The sequence below is a fragment of the Phocoena phocoena genome, chromosome 13 (assembly GCF_963924675.1).
Source record: "Phocoena phocoena chromosome 13, mPhoPho1.1, whole genome shotgun sequence".
In the NCBI taxonomy this organism is placed as follows: Eukaryota; Metazoa; Chordata; class Mammalia; order Artiodactyla; family Phocoenidae; genus Phocoena; species Phocoena phocoena.
The window spans coordinates 31,813,201-31,834,616 of NC_089231.1; the positions used below are offsets into that span (position 1 = coordinate 31,813,201).

General features: G+C 35.9%; 1 protein-coding gene across 1 annotated transcript in view; it reads left to right on the forward strand.

The window, feature by feature from the left end:
• The window catches only part of RIT2 (Ras like without CAAX 2), a 599,180-nt gene that overhangs the window by 41,591 nt on the left and 536,173 nt on the right, over window positions 1-21,416 (forward strand). The window contains 1 exon segment of the mRNA XM_065890056.1: window positions 6,025-6,046. Coding sequence (XP_065746128.1) covers window positions 6,025-6,046 — 22 coding nt within the window.

Genomic DNA, 21,416 nt, shown 5'->3' on the forward strand with positions numbered 1-21,416 from the left:
TCACGTGTGGAGCTGGTTCCTGGTGAGGCTTTCTGAGGAGTCCAAGTTATCTTGGAGCTGGTATTGTCCTCCTGGTAGGTAAAACTGGGGCCCCAGGAACCTCCCAGGGGCTGATTCCCACCCACCAGTGGGTGAATTGGGTCCTAGAGACAGTGCTGAGTCATTGACAGGCAGAGCTGGGTCCTGACATCTCTGGCTGCAGGGCCTGGGATTCCCAGAGCTGGTGTTGGACAACTGGTGGGTGGGGCCAAGACCCAAATGGTTTCAGGGCCATTGCTGGCACACTAGTGACCAGAGTCAGGTCTTGGGATCTCTGGCTACAGAGCCCTGCAGACCCAGAGCTAGTGTTGGCCTTTGGTGGTTGGTGCCAGTTTGTTACACAGCAGGCTGTGGGCTCATGAACCTCATGTTGGCCCACTAGTGGGTGTGGTCAGATGCCACGGAATCTGACTTGGGGGCCCAAGGTGTCTCAGAGCTGGTGTTTGCCTGCTGGTGAGCAGCACAGCCATTGCCCAGGTTGTCCAGGGCTAGTGCCAGACTGCTGGTGGTAGGGTTAAGTCCTGCCACAGTATGTTGTGGGTATGTGGTGGTCTTGGGACTGGTGTCTGCCCATTGATGTGTGAGGCTGGTCTCAGGGATAATGCCAGGCCCCTTATGGTTAATGTCAGGGTCCAAAGTCTTTGGCTCCAGGGTCTGAGAATCTCAGAGCTGCTGTCGTCCTGCTGGTGGGTAGGGCCCAGGACCTTGGAGGCCCAGGTTTAGTGCTGATTCACTAGTGGGTGGAGCCAGGTCCCAGGGTCTCTGGCCACAGGGCCCTTGAGGTGTGGGGTTGGGTCCTGGACTTTCTGGTGGACAAAGCCATATCCCAGCATGACTGTGAGCTAAGAGGGTCTTACTTCAGCCTCTCTGCTTGTGGGTGGAGCTGTGTCACTTCCTGTCTGGCTGCTCAGTCTGAGGAATCCCAGTACTGGAGCCAACAGGCTGATGGTTTCTTCTGGGTCCTCATGCTTATAAGCTAGAGGAGGATTCCAAAATGGTACTTGCCAGCACCAATGTCCATGCAATAGAATAAGCTCCCAAAATTGGCTGTCTCAGTTTCTATTTCCCTAGGTTGGGAAATAGAAACTCCAGTTGCCTCCTGCCTCTCCAGGAGACTGAGATCAGAAGATGGATCTGAGCTTCTTTATTTATTTATTTTTTTACTTTAATTATATATATATTTTTTCCAACCTCTTTTTGTATTATACACATTTCTATTCCCTGATGGAAATTTACTGAAAGTATATAAACTCATTTATAGTATTTCATAGGTGATTATATATATATCACCTGTATATAAGCATCATATATATATATGATGCTTATTAAAATTTAACTAATATATAAAGGAGACAAGCCAACTTAATTATTTATTAACTAATTCATGATGTGATAATTAAATATTTAATGTTACAAAATAATAATTCTCTTCTTTTATCTTTATTTGTTCTTCCAGTTTTATTGAGGTATATTTGACACAGAAGCACTGTATAAGTTTAAGGTGTACAGCATAATGATTTGACTTACATACGTTATGATATAATCATCACAGTAATTTTAGTGAACATATATCATCTCATACAGATGCAAAATTAAGGAACAGAAATAAGTTTCCTTGTGTTGAGAACTCTTAGGATTTACTCTCAACAATTTCCATATATAACATACAACAGTGTTGATTATCGTTGTGTATTACATTCCTAGTACTCATCTAAAACTGGAAGTTTGTACCTTTTATTTTTTTAATGAGAAGTCCTTGTTGGTTATGTATTTTTAAATATAGCAGTCTCCTTTCAAATTACTTCTTCTGCCCTGGGTTCCAGGGCATGTGAGCTTTTATGTGTACACTTTAATAGTGGAGTCTATTTCTGACAGCCTTCTGGCTCTCCTGAAAGAAAGTGCTGCTGGCCTTCAAAGGCAAACATTCTGGGGGCTTTTCTCCCCAGTGCCAGGGAACTCAATGTGCGGCTCAGACCCATTGCTCCTTGGGGAGAACCCTCTTCAATTATAATTATCCTCTTGCTTTTGGATTCACCACCAAGATATGGTTCTTGAGTATACCACAACTCTTACCCTCATACATATCTTTTTGTAGTTCCCCCTTTATATCTTTAGTTGTAGAAGATCTATTATGCTAGATTCTGTTTTTTCTCTATCAAAAGTTGCTCTGTAAATAGTTGTAATTTGGTGTGCTCATGGGATTAGGTGAGCTCAGGGTCTTTCTACTCTATCATCTCGGCCAATCTCCCTTCACTTAAACTCTTGGAGTCTACATTTTTTTCATCCTAACAATGGCACTAATTAAAATTATCTTAAAGAGTTGCTGGGTAGATGATATTAGAAAATATTAAATTAAAAATGTGAATTATAGTGTCTAAGATATTACATCCTCATTAAATCTGTTGTCTGCTGTTCTTTCTTCAATTCTTCATTTGTCCATTTGTTCCTTCCCTCCCTCCTCTCTTCTCTCCCTCCTTCTTTTCTTCCACTCCTCCACCTAAGGCAGTTTATGTCAGTGGAGTAAGGAAGGGTAGTGACAGAAAACCTTTCAGGTGGGTATCAGGAAAAATGGGATTTGGTTTCAACATTATATGTCACTGTATATCCATCTGCTCTATACCTATCCTTGCTGTCTGTATCCTTATACTGATTAGTTTCAGCTTTAGTCTCTTAAGTGGTAATTTCAGTGACAATAGTAATGGTAGCTTGCTAGTTACTCTATTTATCCTAGTTGACCCATCTCACACACACACACACACACACACACACACACACACACACACACACACAGAACAGCCTGTTAGAGAAAGGATTTGTGAACAATTGCTTGACCTGCTACAACAGCTACAAAGGGCCTGATTAGAGTGGCTGTATTTTATAACAGAGCATGCCTGTACATGAACCTGGACTGTAACTAAATTTTTCCAATACTTGCGTTGTTTTAGTAAATTTTTAATAATAAGATGTTCCCTTTGTTCTACACAGTAACAACATTGCTACCTTTAAATGGAAAGAGTCATATTTAACATTTGCAGGAAAAGTTAACAATAAGCGACACACATAGAGTTTTTGTAAAATGAAGAAATTAGATTTTTTATTTAGAAACACAAGGCACACTCTGTTATTTGAAACTGTAAAGACTTTACAAGTCTTTACAATTACAATTCTAATTGTCCCTGACTATTATCTTTTAACAGATCACATCCCACTACATTCTGCTTTCCACCCCACCGTCAGACCAATTGTCCTGAGATTCCATTTTGCTTCTCCTGATCAAATGTCTTCAGTGGCTTTCTCACTGCCAACAGACGGACATCAAAAGCCCACAGGATCCCTGATGTTTGAGACTTGTCGGATTATCTGTCAACTAAACAAAAAGGAGGTATCCCTAAGGTGAGTCAGATGGGGAGGACTGTAGTGTTGAATGGCACAGAGAAGTCAAGCCAGAGAAGGCAGAATTGGGAACCAGGTAACAGAGACAAATGTCAGGAGCCAAGAGAGATCAATGAGATTTGAAACAGTGTCAAAAACATCTTGACAGTGAAGTTAGGTGAAGTGAAAATGGGAAGATTTAGAACTGAGGTTACAAATGTTGAGTTGCTGCCAAAATATTATTTTATATGGGCCCTCATATGATATGATTTTTTAGACTGTATCTCTCATCTCACTCTTGGTCTCTCTCTGTGTCTCTCTTTCTCTCTTTCCCCTTACCTGAGTGTGAGCTATGCCCTAATTTTAAAAGACCCATAGCCACTAGAATTATCCTTTTAGCATGTTATCTGTCTTCTGGACAAATTATTATACTCTTATTCTACCCCCAAATACTTGAGACTTCTTCCCTGTATTATTTATATTATATATATAGTTTATATATATAAATTTATATTATATATATAGTTATTATATTATAATAACTCCAACATAAGCTCTCTTCTCTTTTCTCTCAATTTGTCTGTCTTTATCTGCTCTTCTAAATTCTGCACAAGTATTTCCTGCTTCTTAATATTGTCCCTATCTACTTCAGTTTAACATAGTTTCTCCCCTTTATGGCAGTTAAAACTATTTATTTCATAACTGTTCATAATTATATAGGTTTTTCCAGCATCTGGTTTGTGGTCTTAAAATGTTATTTAAATCTTGTATTTTTATTTTACTTTGTGTCTTTTAAAATTTACCTCCCCATCTTGGTTACAAATTCCTGCAGAATAGGAAATAAACTTTATATAGTTTTTTCTCTCCCATGAAAAGATATGGTAGTAAATTCTTAAACATATTTACAAATGTAATTTCCTTCTTTCACCTTTGGGAAAAAGCAGAGAATAAAGCACACTACATACACAGTGAAATAAAATTAACAATATTCTAAAATTTCATGATACAAAGAGCCATGGATATAGAGAAAGAAACTGCCACCAATAGAAATGTAATACGTTGTAGCTTGGGAGGAAAATACACTCAGGATAGCATGTATAGACTTTGGTGGCAGTGGTTTTGACCACTCTATGCTTAGGATGTTCAGTAAAACAAAGAAACCAAGGTAAAAGATTGTGAGCCAAAATTTAACAGATAGGTAAGAACAAGTAAGATGAAAATTCCACATTATAAGAAGTGATCATGTGCAAAGCAGATACAATAGGATCAGGAGCTGTGCAATTTCCTTTAAAGAAAAAGGACAGAAACAGCTGGCAGCCAAATACAGATGAGATATTGAAAATAACTCATGTTTAGTTTTCCAAATAAGTTTTTCAATTATTCCACCAGGAAGAGGATGGAGAAAGAAAATTGTTTTATAAAACGTTATGGGGAAACCTTGGTAAACAAGCCTGCAGAATTTTGTTTACTCCTGTGTTTTTTTAGTTCAAACTGTGTATTAACATCTTAATGAAAAAATATATTTCTTGGTTAACAGTAAGAAAAAACGAGTTAGATTGTGATTGTAAACCTGAATTCTGAAGAAACTACAAGTTTCCACAAATTTTTCCTGTGAGGATGAAAAGCACTCTGGGTGGTGATTTAATTTTGGCAACCTATATTCTAATGTGAAAAGAAAGAGGAACACCTAGCCCCTAAGAATAGCAGACAATCATAGAAGCAGATTACAATCAAGGCATTATACCTTCTCCCTAATTTCAGGACGCTCTAAAATCAAGACCGGAAGAACCATTTTATAGGTAAAATTGTTGCTGCTATTAAAAGAAAAAACAAGCACTTTTTTTGCTAGTATTAAGAACTTTTCCCTTCTATTTTTCCCCTTGACTTACCTCACTCCTTACTCCTTTCTTTTGCTTCATTATAATGAAAAAGCTTAAGCAATCTAATATCAGTTTCCACCATTTTTTAGACCACTCCACAAAAGCCTTTAATATTTTTTGCGCTTGAAAAAAAAAACAAAACTGTATCGCTCACTTACTTCATCACAGAAAAGTAAATGGAAAACATTTTTACATACAATACTCTGTTGTGACAAGCACACAAGTTATCTGCTTCTCTGAGCTTATCTGCATTTTTCTTGAGTATAATTCTGAGACAGCCAAGCATGTTTGAAGGTGGAGAGACAAGCACTGAAATTCTGTTCTACTACTTATAAGGCAAATGACTTTGCTGGCTCTTCCTTTTCTTTCTGATCTTTGAATGTTGGAGGGCCCAGGGCTCATTTCTTGGACCTCAAGTTATCTTTAATTTCCTAAATTATTTCATCCAGCCCTATGGATAAATTTATGTGTCTTTATATCTTTAGATTAAATTAAATTAATATCTATATTAAAACTATAAGGAGATAATACTAAACTGACTAAAATTAAAGAGACTAACAATACCAAATGTAGAGTAGGATGTAATGGGAAAGTAAATTGGTAAAACCACCATGGAAAATGATTTGTCACTGTGTGTTAAGTTGAAGAAATACATAAGTTGACCATATGATCTAGGAATTTTACTCTTACCTATATATACCCAGCAGGAATTCACATATGTGTAGACCAAGAGGCATGACCAGAGTATTCTTAGAGCCATTATTCCTAATAGCCTCATATTAAAAGTTTAAATATTCATTAATATAAAAGTGAGTAGAATCAATTATGTTAGAATATTATGTATACTATATATACTGTATACTATATATATGCACACATATACATGCATTTGTACAATATATGTGTGTATATATGTGTGTGTACATATATATATATATATATATATATATATATATATATATATATAAAATAAAACCATAAAATCTGGGATATTAGTTACCTGTTGAGGGAGGTAGGAGGCAGTGATTGGGAAGGGCATGGGGATTCTGGAGTTCAGGAAATGTTCTTGCTTTATTATGGGTGGTGGTAGCATGAGTGTTCACCTTGTGATAAACTATAGAACTGTAAAATGTTCTGTTTTGCATCTTCTTAAGGTACGTGAAATTTCACAATAGAAAAGATTTATGAACTTTTAAAACATTATATCTCCAGTTCAGACTTCCTTTCTAAACTCCAGTCATGTATTCAACTCTCTACTTGACATCTCCAGTTAAATAGCTAATAACAATTTCAAAGAAGCAAACAAAAAATGTCCAAAACTGAAGTACTGATCTTCTTCCCAAACTTGTTTCACCTGCTGCCTAGGTCTTATCAATTGAAGACAACTCCAACTTTCTAATTTCTCAGGCCCAAAATCTTGGCCTGATCCCTTGCTCTTCTTCTCTCATATCTCCACATCTAATATATAAGTAAATCCTTTTGCCTTTACCTTTTATACATATCCAGAGGTCTTCTTTTCTCAAAACCAATTATTACCATCTTGGTCCAAATTACCATCCTCTTTTGCTTGTTTCTGCAATATTGCCCTAGCTGTTCTCCATGCTTCTACTATAGCCCCCAACAATTTATTCTCAACATAGCAGCCAGAATGGTTCTTCTAAGTTAAAATTTAGGTTTTGTCAATTTTTTGCTTAAAACCCTACCACAGGTCCTGTTTCACTCACAGTACTCCCAATGGTCTATATCACTTCTCTGATCTCATGTCCTACTACCCACTCTCTTGCTTCTCTCTCTTATAGTAACACCAGCTTCCTTATTCTTCCTAAAATATTTCAGACATGCACACTCTCCTTTTAAGGACTTTGTTCTATCTTTTCCATCTTCCTGGAATACTTTTCTCCAGATATCTGCTTGACTGCTCTATCTCTTACAATCATTGCTCTTTTTTATCTCAATGGGCCTATCCTGACCAGTCTGTTTTGTTTAAAACCTCACCTCCTTACAATACACCCATACTCTTTTCTCTGGTCCACTTTCTTCTTTATGTAGCACCTATTATCTTCTAATTTAATATTTTTATATTATTGGTTATTTTTGGCCTTCCCCAACTAGAATGTCTATTTTGTTCTTCCAAGTCCCTAGTGCATAAATGAAATAAATAAAATCACCTAAACTTGTGAAGCCTCAATTTCTTCATCTCTAAAGTATGGATAATATACTATATATAATAATATAATATAATATACAATAACTATTTTACCAACATTGCCTTGGGTTGTAAGATTCAGGATAGTAGCAGTGGAGATAGGAAGTGATAAGATTCTGGATGTATATTAAACAAATGCCAAAAGTATTTAATAATTGATAGGAGAGGACTGTTGGCTCAAACAATTGGAAGGATGGTTTTGTCATCAACTGAAATGGAATTATTATATGTAAAGTTCTTGGCACTTAAAAAAACCCACAAGATTATTCTTGTAATCGTATGTTAAAAAAAAAAAGAGTGTATGTAACTCTTGACATTGTAGAGAGACAAAATATAGACACATTTTATGATGACTAGATGTTTATGCTCCAGTTGGGTTCAAGACCTTTTCAAACAGAACTTGTACTGATATGAATATTAAATGTAATAATCCAAATAAAGCAATGTGATACTTACAGTAGGTAATGTTTGAAATTCTTCTTTGTTTAAATATTTATTTATTTGTTTATTTACTTGGCTGCACGGCGTCTTAATTGTGGCAGGCAGGATATTTGTTGTGGCATGCAGGATCTTTAGTTGCTGCATGGGATCTTTTAGTTGTGGCATGCAGACTCTTAGTTGCAACATGCAGGCAGGATCTAGTTCCCTGACCAGGGATTGAATGGGGACCCCTGCATTGAGAGCACAGAGTCTTAAATGCTGGATCACCAGGGAAGTCCCATGAAATTATTCTTCTTTATATGAATAAAAAGGTTGATACTTGAGGTGAGTAAAAAAGGGAAACATTTGTAAGTATAAGATAAAAGTGTAAATTTACATTTACACATTCTAACAGAAAGAGAGTAGATGAAAGTTTATTTATAGATCATAGTAATCTTGGAAATCTTCCTCTGTTAAGGAGGTTTTGAACCAAGTCATTCTTTCATTTTATATGCAGCTTAGATGTATTCAGCTCTTGCTTTCCAGCCATTGTTCTGGATACTAGAAACCCAGCATTGAAATTAGGCTCCACCCCACCTTCAAAATACTCTGTTATAATGGTAAAGAGAGACAAATAATTTGGAAATTACAATTACATAGCTTAAAGCTGATTTTGTTGGTGTTCACTTTCCTGCTTATCTTTCCCACATAAATTTGCCTTATGTTATTTGTCTAGAGCCAAAACAGAAAATAAGAAAACTCCATCCTCTCCTCTCCTTAATTGATCCTTTCTTGTCACAGTCATATGCCAATAACATGGACGTTTTCTCCATGTGCGCAGCTCAGATATCACCTTCCTGTTTCTATATTTCATTCCAAATGCTCACATGACTTCACTCATCCAACGTAGGGTATGTTTTGCATAGAGTGTGCTTTAGAGCACAGATTTGAGACCCTGCTACCAGCATTTAAATCCTGGTTCATTCATTTAGTGTGATCTTAGGCACATTACTCAGCACCTATGAATCTCAGCTTCCATCTCTGTCAAATGGGGGTGATAAGACAATGGTTTTGCAATGAATTAATAATTTGACTTCCAGTAAATTAGTGAGAATAAAGTACTCAGATTAGTACCTGGCCCTTCTATATATATGCTCATTACTGTTGTTATTGTTGCCACCATTGTTATTATTATGTCTTTCCATAAACACTATTCAGTTCTATTCAGGTTGAAGGCTATGTTTTCTACATTTTGTTCAATATTGTTATGACTTTCCTTTCCTCATATTCCCAGAAAAGCATTTCTCATTTACTTCCCTATAACACGTTACTTTGAGTTTAGGGTAAAAAAAATCATGCATTCCTAAGCAAATGGGCTAGAGGGATCAGGATTAAAGGTCACTTTTACTAACTAGTTTCTAGGGAAGAAAGTGTCTTCTGATTTCTAAGATTTTGGTCCTAACCAGAAAGGAAGATATAGTTTTCTGCAGTTTTTAAAAACTCTGACCTTAAAGAGTCAGGACCTGGAATCATTCTGAACACTCAGATAAGGACTTTCTAATAGTTTTTTTCAACATTGCAAGATTTGTTTAGTGTTTTTTTTCTGTTAATGTGGAAAACCTAATGTGTAATGAAATTGTATATCAAGAGATTCAAAGGATAATTAGGGAAACAGATAGTTTTAGTAGTTTGTGAAATATGAGCTTATCATGGAAGGTCACACCTTTTACATCTCTCTGGGTTGTTCCCCACTGCTACTAGTATCATTTTTATATTACTTTTTTTATTTTATAGCTAACACTTAAGCTATACCAGCTAATACCTATTTAACTAATAAGGTCCTCGACTTTCACTTTTATTGATAAACATTTGTTGGAGTTTTTAATATCCATTTGTGTTTAATTTGATAATATTAAAAATGCCTCATTTCTGAAAGTGATTAATGGTCTTTCAAAAGATAGGACTTCAGTTTTTATTTATGTAATATTGAGTTCACTGGAGTCTGGCTAGAAATCTGCCATTAATGATCATTGTAATAAAAAGTCCTGCAAGGGACACTTTTCAGGTCTTTAAGAATTTCCCTACTGCCTGGTAGATAAACTGTATTTTTATTCAGATTTTTATGTAGATCCTCCAGCACCAGCTTTCAAAAAGACTCTCCCAAAGGGAACCACTGTTTCCTTGCACAAATCTTTTGTTTCGGCCAGTGAGACCTTATTGTCTCCCAAACAAATGGTATACATCACTACCTAATTTTACACAGATACTTCTAGTCAATGAGCTTCCAGTTCTAATGGAGCTTCTGAAATTTCCTCTTGCCTATTTAAATTCCATTTATTCTTCAAAGCCAAGAAGTGAACAACTAAACCCACAGTAATTTATTCTTCCTCTTTTACTGTCTGTACTCTTCATTTAACAATATATCCATGGACGTGTGAGCGATTTGGCTGATCTGGCTGACTGGGCAGGTGTTCCCTTCCTCCCTGCCAGTTCCATGTGCATCCTTCGCAAAGCTCCTGGCTAGAGCAGGACCACTCTTAGGTCAAAGGTAGCTGTGCTTCCCTGCTAGAACCGCCAAGCAACCTCCAAACAATCTCATTTAACACTTAACATATCCTGATTTGTATATCTAACTTTCTGTGTGTGTGTGTGCTCTGTGCTGATAATGATATAGACTCCTTTAAGTTAAAGTCTAGTTTTATATACTCTATGGAAATAGTTCTCGAAGTGTGGTTTCCTGGTCCTTAGCCACTGCAGCATTTGGGTACTTGTTAGACATGTAAATTCTCAGGTCCCACCCAGATTTACAGAGTCAGAAGCTCTGAGGTTGGGTCCCCAAAATTTGTATTTTAACAAGCTGCTTTGGTATTACTGATATAAGCGCAAGTGTGAGAGTCAAACTTGGCTGCACGTTAGAATCACCTGAGAGAGTTTTAAAACTACTGATACCAGTTACCAGGATTTTACTTGGTCTGAGGTTCAGCCTGGGCATTGAGATGTTTTCAGAGCTCCCCGTATGATTATATTGCACAGCAATATTTGGGAATCACTACCCTACACCACACTGCTTTCTTTTTCTCCCAGAATAGACAGGCCTAAGCATATATTGGACACACATATTAGTTTGTTAAAATTGGTTTCTTCTAAGAAGAGCTAAAACCCTTTGGATCGAGACAAAGAAACATCTTTTTCTGAGCATAAATCTGATTTTGGAATTCTTTCCCTGTTTCTCTTAATTTCTCCATTACCTTCCCCTTTCAGTCCCTTATATTTCATCTTCATACTTTCCCAGAGAACTCCAAATGTAGCATATAATATACATAAGCAACTGTGGCATAAAATATTTTATTAATTATGGTAAGCAATTTCCCTAGGATTTTATTTTTTATATATTTTAGTATAAAATACTTGATACATATAAAATAATATGTAACCTAAAAGTCAAGAAGAGCAATAAAACAAGCACCATTGAGCTCTACCATTCAACTTAGTGGGTAATTTTAGTTCTTTTATTAGATACCTTTAATCAGTAAACAAAAACATTTTAAAATTCAATTTAGATATTATTATAGAAAGATATAAAGGCAAAAGTATCTCTTCAGCAGTCATCAAAACATAATACCTATTCCCGTGCTAGCATGAATCTTTGAATAGTATAAATATAAATATATGTTCTCACTTGAATAGGAGTTTGTCATATTATGAAACAATCTTCGCAATCCTTCTGTGGTTTGATGAGCATGTCTTCCTCTCCTTGAAAATGTGGATTCATTTTTGGATTTAGGAGGCTTGTCACCCTTCTAAATCTCAAGAGATATTGTTGATAACCTAACAGGGACAGCATGACTGCTGAGTCAGTTCTACAAGTTGCTAACATATGGGCCAATGGAAATTCAAATAGGCCAAATTTTACAGTTTCAATCAATTTATCTATGTCTGTTTTTCTGTGCTTATCTAGATTGTCTTCATTAGAAATGTTCCTTCCCAGACTTCTTTAACAGACCCTAAGTAAACACTTGTTGACTAATTAGTACTTATGCTTACTCTTCTGTTTCTTTCCTTCCATTTTTACTCCAAGGTAAACTATTCTCCTTGCTCTGGTTGTTCTGTTTTTGAACACGTACTCTATAAAAGACTTCCTGATTATCAATACCTCTGCAGAGTTTTAATTATTGTAAATATGCATGTTTTTGTGTATAAGTGTTCACTGTGTCCTGATAAGCCAGAGTCTTTCAACAGAAAGTTGAGAGGCCAAACATCACCTAATGATATATTCCTCATCTTTAATATTAGAGTAAGGGAAAAAGGTAGATTAGATAATATCCAAATTCTTTATGATTTTTTTCAGAAATAATAATGTTAAATATCTTGTTCAATCAAATCATCATGGCACTTTACACACTTAGAATGTGCATCTTTGAAGTATTACTCAATTTACCAAATCAGTCAGCACATGAAATTACACTGCAGATAATTGCATAGAGATATATTACACATATAATCTTCCTTATGCCATTTTAGTTTAGATAAAATGATTACACTGAATTTAAAATAAAGTTTACTTTTTTACATATAAGCTAGGGATTAAAATGTTTGCTCTCAAGTAGTAAGTTTTAACTTTATTTGTGTACTTGTCTATGTTTTCAATCTGAATTTACCACCTCAGATTTTCTAATTGATGGGAACAACAGCTTGTTAATTTATGTCTAATTATTTTGACCATTTTTTATCCCTCATTTCTTGAAGTCATTTCTCCATATGCTGTTCCATAATATATATAGTAATTCATTAATTGTGAAGTCTTTATATAAAAAAGGTAGACATTCGCAACACAATTTCTCTATATCTCCATGTGATCCTCATGTCATTTTCTGTATCATCAAACCCATGTTGTCTTGCATGTTTTCTTTAGTTCTTCTAATGACATTCAATTCAAATCAAAGTACTTAAAAATTCAGTGTTATCAAGTACCAGGTAAAGAAAAAATATATTGCAGAATCTATGACTAGGTACTGATAAACAGTATGAGATATTTAAAAGCAAAAGTGAATTTGAAGAAGCTGACCTATACACAGGTATTTTACATTCAGCTCCAATCAAAATTCTGTAAATAGTCATTCTCTATAATCCCACTCCTATGATATTTAACACCACAAAAATATATAGTCACTCAGTTTCCTTCTGGCTTGCCTTGATCATCCGTATCTTTGGATTGCTTTTTGAATTTTAAATAATTGCATTATAGTTATAATTTCTCGATTACTGAATTTTTTGACATCCTCTAAATTTTGTGTCTGCCTCACCCTAGTCTCATGCTGGTTTTCATTTTCAACTTTGCTTTACACGTACATTGTTTCCTATGTAATCCAAAACTCAATCTTTCATAAATCTCTCAATATAATGTAAAATGAAGATTTTGTGTTGAAAGTAAAACAATATTTCCATGTCAGTGGCAACTAGATCCCACAGCAATTTGCACGGTCTTCACCAGTTTTCACAGATCTCTCTGTCTCCCATATCTTCTCTTAACAAAAGTGGTAGAGTTAACTTATGCAGAAACCAAATTTTCTTTTCTTTTTCACTGAGCTAACAAAGACCTGACTTCATTGGAAATTCTGGTCTGAAGAAAGCATTGACTTCACCATGATGACAGGTTCCATCACCTGCAAGATATTTACTCTCTATTCCCTTGTCTTATATTTGAATATTTCTTCTTCTGAGAAACACATCTCCCAACACTCCTCAGTTGCTTGAAATGAAGGGGGATCAGTAGATGAGAAGGATCTATAAAATAAACTGTTGATGCTAATAAACATTAAAAAAATACTTTTCCCTGAGATATAACTGAAATAAAGTGAAGCACATTTTCATCTTCTCAATGAAAACCAGTTGTTTGGCTTTGCCATTGTTAGTGGAATGAGTTACAGCAGATTGACAGTGGCACAATTTAATATGAAATACCACAGTGACCTTCACTTCTTTGGGGCTCAGTTCTCTTATTTCAAAAGAGAAAACACTGAATTATTTTAATTAGAGATACTTTCCAATTCTTAAAAAAATTCTCCTACCGGCTTCCCTGGTGGCACAGTGGTTGGGAATCTGCCTGCCAATGCAGGGGACACTGGTTTGAGCCCTGGTCTGGAAGATCCCACATTCCACGGAGCAACTAGGCCCGTGAGCCACAACTACTGAGCCTGCGCGTCTGGAGCCTGTGCTCCGCAACAAGAGAGGCCACGATAGTGAGAAGCCCGCACACCGCGATGAAGAGTGGCCCCCGCTTGCCACAACTAGAGAAAGCCCTCGCACAGAAATGAAGACCCAACACAGCAAAAATAAATTAATTAATTAATACTATATTGCTTGCAATTATATAATACTATCTTGTCTCACATTTGCTTGATAATAAGCAAATGTGCTTGGGCACAAAAGTACGTGTTGAACTTCTGTCCTTACAAGTCAATACAAAGTTTATATTTGGAACTATGATCCTTCCTGTTTGCAATCACAGTGGTCTTTCATCTGAAGGAGAATTTAAGATGTCTAAAATGCTCCCAGAATACCTACAGTTAATTTAGAGACTACACTTAAATCTCACAGACTCAAATGTATAGTCCATATTCAGTGATACACTATTTTACCATTGTCATGTGATAACACATTTGAGTTTAGTTAAACAGATTTCAGAGAATAGCATCACCTTTACCCAAAAGTATCTCAAGGCATCTCATCCAAGCCTTCTATCATTGTGAACTGGTCAGGCAGGTGTGTTTCCTCCATTTTTATGATGAAGAAACACATCTTAGGTTGTGGGTCTTGAAAATATTACCCTGAGTCTTCTAACTCAAAGAGCCTCAATTTGGGGGATTAAGGAGTTAGATCTCTACAGAGCTCTTGCTAAAAAAGCATGTTTCCTGGAATGAGGTAACTACATGGCATCTTCAGACCAAAGAATCTCTTTCTGTGTCCTCTAACAACTTTACAACTGTGGTGGATATCCTGATAGCTTGGAAAGTAGGAATGTTTTTAATATTATGTCTGCATGTGATGCCATAGATGGAAGAATTCTGTGACCTGTTCTAACCATAACTGTCTCTAAAATTATCCAGGAAGTAATGCATATGGAGTGACAAATGCATCGGGACATCAATGTTTGGAATTCTTTCAATGTTTGGAATTCTTTCAACTTAAATATATGTAGCTACTGCTTAGCTAGATATAGCTAAGATCCAAGGGAAAATGAACTCATCACATGTTTTTAAAATATTGCTTAGGAAGGAAAGGTTAAATTAAACAGATAATATCACCTCTCAATCATCATAGGCAGGAATGGGATCAGGTGAACTCAGAATCCTAAATAACAAATAACCCAAAAGTCATCTTTGTCTTTGGAGCATATAATGCAATTTCTTCTGCAGCACATCTTCCTGCTATGTAACTGGACAGCCAATTTTGTTTTAATTTCCAGAAAATGAGCCAGTTTAAGGTAAAGGGCAGAAGCACATGTGGCTACCAGGAAATCAGGCTCACAGTCCCAGTCACAGGAGAGGGTTTGAATGAAGATGGTCACCACCTACAGCTCATGGCCACATTTAATATCTTGGAAGCAAGAAGTTTCCAAATGAGGCTATGAAAAAGACTGCATTATTCAGCACTTTATTTTTTGCAACAGCTTTAATATCCTTATTTGCTATATCACCCAAAGCAAATCCACAGTTTAAGTGTTAAGATGAATAATCAAACCTCTAACTAAGGATGTTAGTGAAACACATTGGTGTTAGTGAGAAAAAAACAAAGCATGCCTCTGTCACAGGATTTGCATTTATAGGCTGGTCTCCTCCATGAATTAGTACATAAACATTTTGAGGGCAACAATTACATTCTCTTTGTCTTGTATGGAACACAAGTTTGTGTACCCACCACACAGTAAGGCCAAACAAACCAAAACATCGAAGTTAGGAGCAAAAAAGTTTTATTATAGGGCCAAGAAAGGAGAATGAGTGGCTCATGTCCACCCAAACTGTAAACTCCCTGAAGGGTTTCAGCAAAGCATTTTTAAAGGTCAGGTGAGGGAGAGGTGAGTCACAGAGTATGTGATCAACTTGTGTACAATTCTCTGATTGGTTGATGTTGTGGTAACAGTATTATCAGTGCTTAGGCACCAGTAAGTCTGGGAGCTTATGATCATCAGGTAGTTAATTTATTTCATTTGGTGGTTATTCTAGCATCTGTGAGACAATTCAGGAAGTGTGCCTCATATACTGTTATCTAAGTACTTCAGAGAGGAACTACAAAAAAAGATATGAGGTAAGGGTCTGTCCCAGGAAGACCCCATAGAGTCCTGCTCATTTACAATAACATAGAAGTCAGTGCCTTAAACAGAGTAAATATTAAATTAATATATGTTAAAAGAAAGAATGAACAAAACATGTTTCTTTATTTACTTTTAAATTTAGGAGAAAATACTTGGGAACTTGATAAAAAAAAAAAACTCCCTGGAGAAGTATAGATTAACTTTTAACTGTATTCAATGTGTTTTTAAAGAAACATTCTATTTTCTCCCAATAATTGATGATAAAACTTTTAAAAATTATTTTCCCCATATTAACACTTTTACATACATCCCCTTAGATTGCCTCTGTCAGGACCAAATATTACATGGAGAATATTGAACATGGATATATTCCAATTAGGTCCCAAGACTGAACCAAGAAGAAATAGAAAATATTAACAGATTAATTACCAGTAATGAAATTGAATTAGTAATTTAAAAACTCCCAACAAGCAAAATTCCAGGACCAGATAGCTTCACAGGTGAGTTCTACCAAACACCTAGAGAAGAGTTAACACCTATCCTCCTGAAACTATTCCCAATATTGAAGATAAAATAATGCTTTCAAACTCATTCTACAGGACAAGCATCCCCGTCATACCAAAACCAGACACATATATACACAATGGGATACTACTCAGCCACAATAAAGAATTAAATTGTGCCATTTGCAACAGCATGGATAGTCTTGAGGGTATTACACCTTGTGAAATAAATCAGATAAAGCCAAATGCTGTGTGATATCACTTATATGTGGAACGTAAAAAATAAAACAAACTAGTGAATATAACAAAAAGGTAACATCTTAAAAATATAGATCTCAAACTTGTCATTACCAGTGAAGTGAGGGAAGGGGGGTGGGGTAAAATAGGGGTAGGGGATTAAGAGATACAAACTTTCTTGTATAAAATAAACTATAAGGATAAATTTTACAGCACAGGGAATATAGCCAATATTTCATAATAGCTATAAATGGAATATAACCTTTAAAAATTGTGAATCAGGCTTCCCTGGTGGCGCAGTGGTTGAGAGTCTGCCTGCTGATGCAGGGGACATGGGTTCGTGCCCTGGTCTGGGAAGATCCCACATACCGCAGAGTGGCTAGGCCCGTGAGCCATGGCCGCTGAGCTGTGCGTCCAGAGCCTGTGCTCTGCAACGGGAGAGGCCACAACAGTGAGAGGCATGCGTACTGCAAAAAAAAAAAAAAAAAATTTGTGAATCACTATGCATTACACCTGTACCTTATATAATAGTGTACATCGACTATATCTCAATAAAAAAAGAGGTAAAAAGGAAAAGAAAATGCCCAGAACACAAGCTCAGAGGCTACACTGACAAGTCAAATAAATCATGCAATGGGAGTCTCAACTATGGCTGCAGACATACAGTAGGAAGCCTGAGGATGTCAGAACTCTTGATGAGAAGACTATGCATGGTGACACTTTGATATGTTTCAACATTTGCTGTAAATAATAACACACTTCTATTGCTATGTGTCAGGCAGTATTCTATTTTCCTAATATCAGTGCAGCTAATTTTCAAAACGACTCTTTGAGGCACATAACTACCTTCTCCGTTTGAGCCCAAACAAGGTTTTTTTGGTTTTTGATTAGTTTTAATTAATTGTGAGTTTACATTACTCAGTCCCATCCAAAAGTAACAGTGTAGTTCTTTCTTCTCTCTGATCATGGAGTATCTGTATTCAATAATACAATATCTGAAAAACACAAGTGACTTGATTTCAAAAGTGCCTTTCATCAGATAACTTTCTTTTATCATCTTTGTCCTGCAGTCATTTGGTGATTCTTGGTGGAGTAGTGCTGGAGGTCTACTGCTACTCTGCTCACCAGCCTAAACACCATTATGCAAGTGGACACAGAGAAGCTGGAATGGAGAAGCAGAGAGGTAAGGAGGGAGTAAGGAAAGAGACCCCACTCCTGTATTGTTTCAGTGGCATTGACAACTATAACAACCTCTTTTTGGAAATACACCACGTAAATATGATACAGGAGATACATCTAGAAGTCAAAGTATACCTCAAGTTAAGCACATTTATTAGGCCGTTGTGTCATAATAATTGTTTTTTCTTAATAATTTTGTTACTCAATCACCAGCCTCATCCAGGAACAACTATATAAGTAAAAGCCAATAATCAGAAGGACTGGATTCCAATTCAGTTCCTGCCATATAATACCTGTGTCTCAGACCTGTAGTATCAGTTGTAACCTCTCCTTTTTCATTTCTGATTTTATTGATGTGTGCCCTCTCTTTTTCTTGATGAGTCTGGCTAAAGTTTATCAATTTTGTTTATCTTTTCAAAGTTTTATTGCTATTTTCTATTTTTTATTCTCTATTTCATTTATTTCTGCTCTGATATTTATGATTTTTTTCCCTCTTCTAACCTTTTTTATTATGTTTTTTAGGTGTAAGTTTAGGTTATTTATTTGAGATTTTATTTGTTTCCTGAGGTAAGATTGTATTGCTATAATTTCTCCCTTGGAACTGCTTTTGCTGTGTCTCATAGATTTTGGATGACTATATATTTTTTACATTTGTCTCTCTAGTTATTTTTTGATTTCCATTTTGATTTCTTCAGCATTCATTCATTGTTTAGAGCTATACTGTTTAGCCTCCACATGGTTGTGTTTTTTGCAGTTTTTTTATTACAGTTGATTTGTAGTGTCATAGCATTGTGGTCAGAAAAGGTGCTTGATTTCAATTGTCTTAAATTTGCCAAGGCTTGTTTTGTGGCCTAGCATGTGATCTATCCTGAGGAATGCTCCAGGTACATTTGAAAAGAATGTGTATTCTGCTGTTTTTGAATGGAATGTTCTATGTATTTTTTTCTAAGTGCATCTGTTCTAATGTGTCATTAAGGCCAATGTTTCCTTATAGATTTTCTGTCTGAATGACTGGTCCATTGATATAATGGGGTTATTGAAGTAACCCTACTATTATTGTGTTACTCTCAGTTCCTCCCTTTCTATTTGTTAATATTTGTTTTTGTGTTTATGTGCTCCTATGTTAGGGACATATATATTTACAAGTGTTATATCCTCTTCTGGGATTGATCCCTTGATCATTATATAATGTCCTCCTTTGTCTCTTTCAACAAACAATCTTTACTTTAAAGTCTATTCTATCTAATGTAAGTATTGCTAACCTGGTTTTCTTTTAATTTCCATTTGCATGCAATACTTTTTTCCATTCCCCTCACTTACAGTCTGTGATTGTTTGAAATCAACAGTGACTCTCTTATAGGCAGTATATATACAGATCTTGTTTTTGTATCCACTCAGCCACTCTATTGATTGGAGCATTTAGTCCATTTGCTTTTACAGCAAGTATTAATACCTATGTTCTTACTGCCATTTTGTTAATTGTTTTGGGATTGGTTTTGTAGGTATTTTTTTTCCTTTTCTCCTTCTTTTGTTCTCTTGTAACTTGATGACTTTCTTTAGGGTTATGTTTGTATTCCTTTTTCTCTTTTGTGTGTGTATTTGTTATAGATTTGTGGTTTGTGTTTACCATGAGGTTTATATATATGTAAATGATTGTTTTAGGTTTCTGATGTCTTACTTTCAATGCATTCTAACAATCCTGTATTTTTATCCCCTCCTTTCATGATTACTGTTTTTGATGTTTATCTAATAGTTTTGTATATCCATTAACTGTTCATTGTTGGTATAGTTGATTTCACTACTTTTGCCTTTTAAGCTTCCTACTGGCTTTGTGCACGGATGATTTCCTACCTTTACTGTATGTTTGTGTTTACAAATGAGTTTTTCATTTAGTAATTTTCATGTTTCTGGTTGTGGTCTTTTCCTTTTTTCTTAGAGAATTTCCTTTAACATTTCTTGTAAAGCTGGTTTGGAAGTGCTGAACTCTTTTAGCTTTTGTTTGTCTGTAAATCTTTTGATCTCTCCATCAAACCTGAGTGAGAGCTATGCTGAGTAGAAAGGTTTTTCCCTTTCATCACTTTAAATATATTGTACCACGCCTTTCTGGCCTATGGAGTTTCTGCTGAAAAGTCAGCTGATAGCCTTATGGGAGTTCCCTCATATGTTATTTGTTGCTTTGCTCATGCTGCTTTTGATATTCTCTCTTTATCTTTAATTTTTGCCATTTTAATTACTATGTGTCTTGGTGTGTTCCTCTTTGGGTTAATCTTATATGGGTCTCTCTGCACATCCTGGATTTAGGTAAGTGTTTTCTTTCCCAGGTTAGGGAAGTTTTCAGTTATTATGTTTTAAAATATATTCTCACCCCCTTCTCTCTGCCTTCTCCTTCTGAGAACCCTATGATGCAAATATTAGTGTCCTTGTTGTTGTCCCAGTATTCTTTTAAACTTTCTTCATTGCTTTTCATTCATTTTTCTGTTCAGAAACAATGATTTCCACTACTCTGTATTCTAGCTCACTGATCCATTCAGCTGTATCATTTAGTTTACTCTTGATTCCTTCTAGTGTATTTTTCATTTCATTTATTGTATTCTTTATCTCTTTGTTTTTTCTTTATATTTTCTAACACTGTTAAAAACGACTAAATTGTTGTTCTGCGCATCCAGTTTCTCCTGAGTTCTCTGATTATCTTTACAATCTGAATTCCTTCTCAGTTAGATTGACTATCTCTATATCACTTAGTTCTTCTGTTACTTTATCTCATTCCTTTGCCTGGAAAATGCCCTCTGTTGTGGTCAACTCTTGTTTGTCTTTTGTGGAGTGAACTGTCATCTTCATGCCCAGACTTCACAATAAAGTATAAATCCTAGAATGTTTCATACAAGGCCCTCAAGATCTGTTCCCTCTTTTGTTCCACTTGCCACTTTTAGCCACTGACCACAGGTCCCTCTATAGAGACTCTCTTCTCCCATTCTTCTCCTTCTGCCTTCCTGCACTGCTATAACACTTCCTCAAAAAGACTCCCTCTTCCTCCATTCTTTCATTTCTTTTTATTCATCTTCCTCCTCATTCCATCTCCATCTATAGGAGTTGCTCCCACTGTTTCTCTCACACATCACTATGGCACAGGCTATAGTAATTCTTAATTTATAGATATACAATCCTCAACAGATTGTAAGTCTCTTAAACAGAGTATCTCTTAATACTCTTTGAGTAGACTGCTTGTAGCCTAGTGCTGGGAAGAAAAGAGTTACTCAAAGATATTGGAT